General features: G+C 41.2%; 1 protein-coding gene across 10 annotated transcripts in view; it reads left to right on the top strand.

Annotated features, from left to right (window-relative positions):
• Positions 1–8,334: 8,334 nt before the first annotated feature.
• The window catches only part of PTPRM (protein tyrosine phosphatase receptor type M), an 898,578-nt gene continuing 895,639 nt past the window's right edge, over positions 8,335–11,273 (top strand). For 4 of the 10 annotated variants that reach the window (XM_056521603.1, XM_056521602.1, XM_056521597.1 and 1 more), the window contains exon 1: positions 8,336–8,710. In XM_056521603.1, the coding sequence (XP_056377578.1) occupies positions 8,635–8,710 (76 nt within the window). In that variant the 5' untranslated portion in view covers positions 8,336–8,634. Of the gene's footprint in view, positions 8,711–11,273 lie in introns of all 10 variants that reach the window. The other 6 variants (XM_056521600.1, XM_056521598.1, XM_056521595.1 and 3 more) reach the window with 3 other exon arrangements.

The following is an 11,273-nucleotide window of genomic DNA, read 5'->3' as shown; positions in this document are numbered from 1 at the left end:
CTTTAGAGGTAGTGTAGACTGAGCCCGCAATGTAAAATGCACCCGATTTTCAAACAGCCTGAGTCACTATGTTTGGTCTGTTTCCCGAACGTAAATTCTTATTTTGCACAAATCAAAACTGAAGAATACATGTAGAAAACATAGATTACATTCAGTCTATTAACCCCTTCATGACAAAGGACGTAAATGTACTTCATGGTGGCGTGGTACTTAGCGCACCATGACATACATTACGCGCCGCTCCGGTGCTCGCGTCATGCCCGGCAGGTCCCGGCTGCTATCAGCAGCCAGGGACCCGCCGGTAATGGCGTACATCCGTGATCGCGCGGATGTCCGCCATTAACCCCTCAGATGCCGTGATGAATACAGATCACGGCATCTGCAGCATCGCGGTACTTTGAATGGATGATCGGATCACCCGCAGTGCTGCCGATTGGATCCGATCATCCAGCATGGTGGCCGGAGGTCCCCTCACCTGGCTCCTGCCGTCTCCCGGGGTCTTCTGCTCTGGTCTGAGATCGAGCAGACCAGAGCAGAAGATCACTGATAAAATAAAAAAGTAAAAAAATATGAAAAATCCCCTCCCCCAATAAAAAAGTAAAACGTCTGTTTTTCCCAATTTACCCCCCAAAAAGCGTAAAAAAAATTATTAATACACATATTTGGTATCGCCGCGTGTGTAAAAGTCTGAACTATTAAAACCTATTGTTAATTATCCCGTACGGTGAACGGCGTAAACGTAAAAACATTTTAAAAAGTCCAAAATTGCTGCTTTTTTGTCACATTTTATTCCCAAAAAAATTAATAAAAAGTAAAACCTAAGCAAAAGTGGTACTGATAAACACTACAGATCATGGCACAAAAATGAGCCCTCATATCGCCCCATATACGGAAAAATGAGAAAGTTATAGGTGGTCAAAATAGGGCAATTTCAAACATACTAATTTTGTTAAAATGGTTTGAGATTTTTTTAAGCGATACAATTATAGAAAAGTATATATGATGGGTATCATTTTAATCATATTGACCCACAGAATAAAGAAAATATGTCATTTTTCCTGGAAAGTGTACAGCATGAAAACAAAACCTTCCAAAATTTGCTAAATTGCGGATTTCTTTTAAATTTTCCCACATAAATAATATTTGTTTGGCTGTGCCGTACATTTTATGGTAAAATAAGTGATGTCATTACAAAGTACAATTGGTGACGCAATATAAGATTTATGATTTTTAGAAGGCGAGGAGGAAAAAACGAAAATGCAAAAATAAAATTGGTCCTTAAGGGGTTAAATAATGAATGAAGAATGTAACCCCTTGCCACAAAATGCCATCTTTTAAAGATGCAGAAGCGCGGCAGGGGTATGAAGCGAGCTCAGGTGCTGAGCTGGCTTCATACCTGCTTGGTCTTGGCTGCTATCAGCAACCAGACATCATGACTAATGCCAGAGATTAACGATCAGGCCGATGTCCGGCATTAACCCTTTAGATGTGTAAAAGTCCCAAAATCTGTTGCCGGTAGCTCAGGGTAGCTGATCGGGACATCCGTGGCGAAATCGTGGCATCCTGATCAGCTTAAGGACAGAGGGAAGTCTCTTACTTCCTTCCCTTCTGTATGATCAGCACTCCTATGCTGCAGCTAGCCATTGCAGGCTGTAGCAATGGAGCTCAGATAACACTGATCAATGCTCTGCTGTGGAGCAGCATTGATCAGTTTATGCAATCTAAAGATTGCAGGTAATAGTCTCCTATAGGGAATAAAAATTATGAATAAAGTGTAAAAATAAAGTCAATAAATATGAATTAACCCCTTCTCTAATAAAAGTTTGAATAACCCTTTTCCCATTTTAAAAATAAAATGATGTAAACAAAAATAAATACAAATATATGTGGTATCGCCACGTGCGTAAATGTCCAAACTATTAAAATATAATTTTCATTAAAGATAAATGGGACATTTGTACCGAAAAGTGCACTGCATAGAAATGGAAGCCCCCAAAAGTTGCTAAATTGCTTTTTTTTTTTTCAATTTCTTCTCACAAATATTTTTTTTCCATTTTGGTGTAGATTTTGTTGTAAAATTAGTAATTTCATTACAAAATACAGTTGGTGGCGCAAAAAACAAGCCCTTATATGGGTTTGTAAGTGGAAAAATAAAAGTGTTATGGATTTCAGAAGAAGAAGAGGAAAAAACGAAAGTGAAAAAAAAATATATCTTTAAGGGGTTAACCGTTTATCTCTATGACATCCTCTGTATCTAGAGAAAAGAAGATAAAACTCTGCCACATAACGGGGTGATGGTTGATTCACTAAATGATGATGTCTTCCTAGAAAAATATAATATTACAAGTTCTGGTTACTAGATTTCTGGAGATGAAATGTTAAGCTAGGGATTTTTTTGTGCTATATTTGAAGTTGGGAAGGAATTTTCAACCCTAGTAGAGGGATATTGGCATAAAGATTTGTGCCTTCTTCTAGATCCACACAGAAGGGTTTTAGTTTGAACTTAATAGATCCTTGTCTTTCTTTCAACCTTAGCAATTATGTACAAAATAAGACTATATTTGTGAACCTGTGCTGGAACCATCAAGCTCAATGGGCCTGTATATACTGCAAAATGGACAGAACATAGACACTATGGGGGAAATTTATCAAAGAATTTCTACAGTAGAGCTATTTTCCCACATTTATTTGGGTGGTGGGCTTGACTGGCGTGCATCTTATTTATCATGAAGGTGCAGCAGGATGATGAATTTTGCGCAGCTCTGCTGTGGTGGGAAAAGCTCTACCACATACACTTTTTCTAGACGCTTGTGAGGGAGGGAAGTAGACACTTTCCCGGGTCCTGAATTTAGCAGGTTAGGTGTTTTTACTTACCGTATTTTTCGCCGTATAAGACGCACTTTTTCTTCCCCAAAACTGGGGGGAAAAAGTCGGTGCGTCTTATACGGCGAATACACCCCTATCGCGGTGGTCCCTGCGGCCATCAACGGCCGGGACCCGCGGCTAATACAGGACATCACCGATCATGGCGATGCCCTGTATTAACCCTTCAGACGCGGCGATCAAAGCTGACTGCCGCGTCTGAAGGGAAAGTGACACTAACCCGGCTGTTTAGTCGGGCTGTTCGGGACTGCCGCGGTGAAATCGCTGCGGTCCCGAACAGCCCGACTGAATAGCCGGGTTAGTGCTTACAGGACACCTGGGGGGACCTTACCTGCCTCCTCAGTGTCTTCTCCATTCAGGGATCCCCTGTATGGCCGGCGCTCTCCTTCCTCGTCATCACGTCGTCGCGTACGTGCGTCGGCGTGCGTAACGACGTGATGACGACAGAGAGAAAGGATACCCGGCCGGCAGCAGAGACTTTCCGGAGCGACGGGGACACGGCGACAGCGATGGAGCGACATCCAGGGCAGCAGTGACGGGTCCGGAGCGGCGGGGACACGTGAGTATTACCTCCTCCTGCAGTGGTCTTCAATCTGCGGACCTCCAGATGTTGCAAAACTACAACTCCCAGCATGCCCGGACAGCCAACGGGTGTCCGGGCATGCTGGGAGTTGTAGTTTTGCAACATCTGGAGGTCCGCAGGTTGAAGACCACTATTGGGTTCAAAATCTTTATTTTTTTAGATTTTGCCCCTAAAAATTGGGTGCGTCTTATACGCCGGTGCGTCCTATAGGACGAAAAATACTTTCACAGAGCTGCCGGGACATTTTTACTTGCATTTTAGACACTACAATCAAATATGATTGCACTGTCTAAGGGGTTAAAGCCGGGCATCACCGTAATCGGTGGTGTCTGGCATTAGAGATGGGTCCTGGCGGCTATCAGCTCTTGAGCGTGTGTCATGGAAGGTTAAAGGTTGAATTGTGGAAGGTAGAATTGATTCTCACGCCTACTAGTAGGTGGTGTAGCTTTGTGCCTAAAAAAGTACCTTTGCGCACAAAATAGCGACTTTTGTCAAAAAGAAAAAGTTCTATGGGTAGGCAAAAAGAGTGAAAATGTCTATATCAAAAGACGCATAAAAGTCGCTAAAAATGCTGCTTGCGCCTGAACAGCGCCATAGACAAAACATAGACAAAAAAATGCTCTAAAAGCAAAGAAAAATCTCCCCCAATGGGAGAGATTTATCAAAATCTGTCCAGAGGAAAAGTTGAGTTTCCTATAGCAACCAATCAGATCACGTCATTCATTTTTTTAGAGGCCTTTTCAAAAATGAAAGAAGCAATCTGATTGGTTGCAGCTCAGCAACCTTTTCTCTGGACAGGTTTTTGAGATAATTGAAACCAGAAGTTTACATAAACTATATAAAAAGACATGTTTTTCTTACTATCTGATATGAAATCAGAATAAACCTTACCCTGACATCAGCCTGGAAGTTAAAACTTGGGCGGACATGGGTCTTCCAAATGGACAATGAAGAATACTACCAAACTGGTTACAAAGTGGCTTAAGGATAACAAAGTCAATGTTTTGGAGTGGCCATCACAAAGCCCTGATCTCAATCCTAATGAAAATGTATGGGTCAAGCTGAAAAGGCAGGTGCGAGCAAGGCCACCAACAAACATGGCTCTACTGGCATACTGTTTTGGCACGGTATACATTGGCATACTGTTTTGTCACGGTATACATTGGCATACTGTTTTGTCATGGTATACATTGGCATACTGTTTTGTCATGGTATACATTGGCATACTGTTTTGTCATGGTATACATTGGCATACTGTTTTGTCATGGTATACATTGGCATACTGTTTTGTCACAGTATACATTGGCATACTGTTTTGTCATGCTATACATTGGCATACTGTTTTGTCATGGTATACATTGGCATACTGTTTTGGCATGGTATACATTGGCATACTCCTTTGTCATGGTATACATTGGCATACTCCTTTGTCATGGTATACATTGGCATACTGTTTTGTCATGGTATACATTGGCATACTGTTTTGTCATGGTATACATTGGCATACTGTTTTGTCACAGTATACATTGGCATACTGTTTTGTCATGCTATACATTGGCATACTGTTTTGTCATGGTATACATTGGCATACTGTTTTGGCATGGTATACATTGGCATACTGTTTTGTCATGGTATACATTGGCATACTGTTTTGTCATGCTATACATTGGCATACTGTTTTGTCATGGTATACATTGGCATACTGTTTTGGCATGGTATACATTGGCATACTGTTTTGTCATGGTATACATTGGTATACTCCTTTGTCATAGTATACATTGGCATACTGTTTTGTCATGGTATACATTGGCATACTGTTTTGGCACGGTATACATTGGCATACTGTTTTGTCACGGTATACATTGGCATACTGTTTTGTCATGGTATACATTGGCATACTGTTTTGTCATGGTATACATTGGCATACTGTTTTGGCATGGTATACATTGGCATACTGTTTTGTCATGGTATACATTGGCATACTGTTTTGTCATGCTATACATTGGCATACTGTTTTGTCATGGTATACATTGGCATACTGTTTTGGCATGGTATACATTGGCATACTGTTTTGTCATGGTATACATTGGCATACTCCTTTGTCATGGTATACATTGGCATACTGTTTTGTCATGGTATACATTGGCATACTGTTTTGTCATGGTATACATTGGCATACTGTTTTGGCATGGTATACATTGGCATACTGTTTTGTCATGGTATACATTGGCATACTGTTTTGTCATGCTATACATTGGCATACTGTTTTGTCATGGTATACATTGGCATACTGTTTTGGCATGGTATACATTGGCATACTGTTTTGTCATGGTATACATTGGCATACTCCTTTGTCATGGTATACATTGGCATACTGTTTTGTCATGGTATACATTGGCATACTGTTTTGTCATGGTATACATTGGCATACTGTTTTGTCATGGTATACATTGGCATACTCCTTTGTCATGGTATACATTGGCATACTGTTTTGTCACGGTATACATTGGCATACTGTTTTGTCATGGTATGCATTGGCATACTGTTTTGGCATGGTATACATTGGCATACTGTTTTGTCACAGTATACATTGGCATACTGTTTTGTCATGCTATACATTGGCATACTGTTTTGTCATGGTATACATTGGCATACTGTTTTGGAATGGTATACATTGGCATACTGTTTTGTCACGGTATACATTGGCATACTGTTTTGTCACAGTATACATTGGCATACTGTTTTGTCATGCTATACATTGGCATACTGTTTTGTCATGGTATACATTGGCATACTGTTTTGGAATGGTATACATTGGCATACTGTTTTGTCACGGTATACATTGGCATACTCCTTTGTCATGGTATACATTGGCATACTGTTTTGTCATGGTATACATTGGCATACTGTTTTGGAATGGTATACATTGGCATACTGTTTTGTCATGGTATACATTGGCATACTGTTTTGTCATGGTATACATTGGCATACTCCTTTGTCATGGTATACATTGGCATACTGTTTTGTCATGGTATACATTGGCATACTGTTTTGTCATGGTATACATTGGCATACTGTTTTGTCATGTATACATTGGCATACTGTTTTGTCATGCTATACATTGGCATACTGTTTTGTCATGGTATACATTGGTATACTGTTTTGTCATGCTATACATTGGCATACTGTTTTGTCATGTATACATTGGCATACTGTTTTGTCATGGTATACATTGGCATACTGTTTTGTCATGGTATACATTGGCATACTCCTTTGTCATGGTATACATTGGCATACTGTTTTGTCATGGTATACATTAGCATACTGTTTTGTCATGGTATACATTGGCATACTGTTTTGTCATGGTATACATTGGCATACTCCTTTGTCATGGTATACATTGGCATACTGTTTTGTCATGTATACATTGGCATACTGTTTTGTCATGCTATACATTGGCATACTGTTTTGTCATGGTATACATTGGCATACTGTTTTGTCATGGTATACATTGGCATACTGTTTTGTCATGGTATACATTGGCATACTGTTTTGTCATGGTATACATTGGCATACTGTTTTGTCATGTATACATTGGCATACTGTTTTGTCATGCTATACATTGGCATACTGTTTTGTCATGGTATACATTGGTATACTGTTTTGTCATGCTATACATTGGCATACTGTTTTGTCATGTATACATTGGCATACTGTTTTGTCATGGTATACATTGGCATACTGTTTTGTCATGGTATACATTGGCATACTCCTTTGTCATGGTATACATTGGCATACTGTTTTGTCATGGTATACATTGGCATACTTTTTTGTCATGGTATACATTGGCATACTCCTTTGTCATGGTATACATTGGCATACTGTTTTGTCACGGTATACATTGGCATACTGTTTTGTCATGGTATACATTGGCATACTGTTTTGTCACGGTATACATTGGCATACTGTTTTGTCACGGTATACATTGGCATACTGTTTTGTCACGGTATACATTGGCATACTGTTTTGTCACGGTATACATTGGCATACTGTTTTGTCACGGTATACATTGGCATACTGTTTTGTCACGGTATACATTGGCATACTGTTTTGTCATGGTATACATTGGCATACTGTTTTGTCACGGTATACATTGGCATACTGTTTTGTCATGGTATACATTGGCATACTGTTTTGTCATGGTATACATTGGCATACTGTTTTGTCACGGTATACATTGGCATACTGTTTTGTCACGGTATACATTGGCATACTGTTTTGTCATGGTATACATTGGCATACTGTTTTGTCATCGTATACATTGGCATACTGTTTTGTCACGGTATACATTGGCATACTGTTTTGTCATGGTATACATTGGCATACTGTTTTGTCACGGTATACATTGGCATACTCCTTTGTCACGGTATACATTGGCATACTGTTTTGTCATGGTATACATTGGCATACTCCTTTGTCACGGTATACATTGGCATACTGTTTTGCTGTCTTACACAACACAAGTTGTACCATATATGATCATAGCCAATGCAGTCTGCCCCCTTAGAGTACAGGCACTGTTGAATAGCAGCTCAGTCCCTCTCCTGGCACAGGTGTACCCTGCAGGTGCTGTATGACAGGGGGCACAATACTCGGGTACTCCAGTAACTTTCCTCCCATGCCCTGCATTGAGGAGTTGCTGGTAATGTGATTCCTTACTTCTTATAGAAGGAACCTCAGAGGTGAAGGGCACTTTAAGACAGACGTAGTAGAAGTCCCCGGCATCCAGCTGTGTGACAGCCCGCTCTCCCCACCCCTCAGCCGGTGCTGTAGCGCGTCCGCTCCGCCAGAGTCCAGCGCGGGGAGAGAGCTGTGACGTCACCGCCTTGTGCAGCCGCTGCCAGAGTTCGGAATGGAGAAGGTGTAGTGAGGGGGGCGGCGCTGGCAGTGCCCGAGACGAGCTGCGGCAGGACACACGTTAGTACTATAGACTGGAGCGGGCACGGCGCCACTCACTGCTCTGCACTCCGTGCCACCCGCGGGACTATCGGGACCAGGGACTGACAAACTTGTGTGTGGCGCAGGCGGTGGCGGACTGGTCTTATTCTTCGCTGTGGTCACTGAGGAGACTTGTAGCTCAGCCTGGCTTGTGGAGTACTGGAGCCGCCATGGGGAAAGTGTTTACAAGTTGCCTGCTGACTTTGGCTGGACTTCTGCCCGCTGTGGCGTTCGGACCGTTCTCTGGTAAGTGGGGTGGTGCCGGGCACAGCTGCCATTGCATGGAGCAGGGAAAGCCGGGCAGGGGCATAGCCCGAGGAGCTGGGCAGGGGCATAGCCCGAGGAGCCGGGCAGGGGCATAGCCCGAGGAGCCGGGCACTGTGCCATGTGCGGAGTTAGGGAAGTTTAGATGTGATGTTGGGGCAGATCCCGGCTTCCTGGGTCTTTCCATGAAATGTCTATTTAACTCTATGCGTGCCGCTTCTTCTTTACTAAACATAGATACAGCTGGCTCCATCACTGTCACCGCCAGATGAGAGAACGAGTGTGTGGATGAGGGATAACAAGTAACGGAACGGTACCGCCATCCTTCCCCTCCACACAGTGTACCGAGCCGCTACCACACACTAACTGGGCACACATGGCACAGGGGCAGAGGCTGCGGGACCGGGGTATGGCCTCACTGGCATACATCCCAGTGTCAGGAGAAGTAACATATACCACATGCACCCGAGACTGGGAGAAGTAACATACACAATATACTACATATATACTACATATATACCACATGTACCCGTGACTGGGAGAAGTAACATACACAATATACTACATATATACTACATATACCGGGGACTGGGAGAAGTAACATACACAATATACTACATATATACTACATATATACCACATGGACCCGGGACTGGGAGAAGTAACATACACAATATACTACATATATACTACATATACCGGGGACTGGGAGAAGTAACATACACAATATACTACATATATACTACATATATACCACATGGACCCGGGACTGGGAGAAGTAACATACACAATATACTACATATATACTACATATACCGGGGACTGGGAGAAGTAACATACACAATATACTACATATATACTACATATATACCACATGGACCCGGGACTGGGAGAAGTAACATACACAATATACTACATATATACTACATATACCGGGGACTGGGAGAAGTAACATACACAATATACTACATATACACTACATATACCGAGGATTGGGAGAAGTAACATACACAATATATTACATATATACTACATATATACTACATATACCGGGGACTGGGAGAAGTAACATACACAATATACTACATATATACCACATGTACCCGGGACTGGGAGAAGTAACATACACAATATACTACATATATACTACATATACCGGGGACTGGGAGAAGTAACATACACAATATACTACATATATACTACATATACCGGGGACTGGGAGAAGTAACATACACAATATACTACATATACACTACATATACCGAGGATTGGGAGAAGTAACATACACAATATATTACATATATACTACATATATACTACATATACCGGGGACTGGGAGAAGTAACATACACAATATACTACATATATACCACATGTACCCGGGACTGGGAGAAGTAACATACACAATATACTACATATATACTACATATATACCACATGGACCCGGGACTGGGAGAAGTAACATACACAATATACTACATATATACTACATATACGTGGGACTGGGAGAAGTAACATACACAATATACTACATATATACCACATATACGTGGGGCTGGGAGAAGTAACATACACAATATACTACATATATATTACATATATACCACATGTATCCGGGACTGGACGAAGTAACATACACAATATACTACATATATACCACATGTACCCAGGACTGGGAGAAGTAACATACACACTATGCTACATATATACCACATGTACCCGGGAACTGGGCGAAGTAACATACACAATAAATCACACATATACTACATGTACCCGGGACTGGGAGAAGTAACATACACAATAAATCACATATATACTACATGTACCCGGGACTGGGAGAAGTAAAATACATAATATACTACATATATACTACATATTCCGGGGACTGGGAGAAGTAACATTCACAATATACTACATATACCCGGGACTGGCAGAAGTAACATACACAATATACTACATATATACTACATATTCCGGGGACTGGGAGAAGTAACATACACAATAAATCACATATATAACACATGTACCCGGGACTGGGAGAAGTAACATACACAATATACTACATATATACCACATGTACCCGGGACTGAGAGAAGTAACATACACAATATACTACATATATACCACATGTACCCGGGACTGAGAGAAGTAACATACACAATATACTACATATATACTACATATATACCACATGGACCCGGGACTGGGAGAAGTAACATACACAATATACTACATATATACTACATATACCGGGGACTGGGAGAAGTAACATACACAATATACACTTCATGTATCTGGGACTGGGAAAAGTAACATATAGTATATACAACATATACTGGGGACTGGGATCAGGAGAAGTAACATAAACACCACATGTACCAGGGACTTGGAAAAATAACTTATAGTAGATACCACATATACTGGGCACTGGGAGAAGTAACATACAGTATATACTACATGTATCTGGGACTGGGAGAAGTAACATACAGTATATACTACGTGTATCCGGGACTGGGAGAAGTAACATACAGTATATACTACATGT

This window comes from Hyla sarda, chromosome 5 (genome assembly GCF_029499605.1).
Source record: "Hyla sarda isolate aHylSar1 chromosome 5, aHylSar1.hap1, whole genome shotgun sequence".
NCBI classification, from domain to species: Eukaryota; Metazoa; Chordata; class Amphibia; order Anura; family Hylidae; genus Hyla; species Hyla sarda.
Note: the sequence above shows the minus strand (reverse complement) of the source record. Positions and strands in the feature narration are given on the sequence as shown.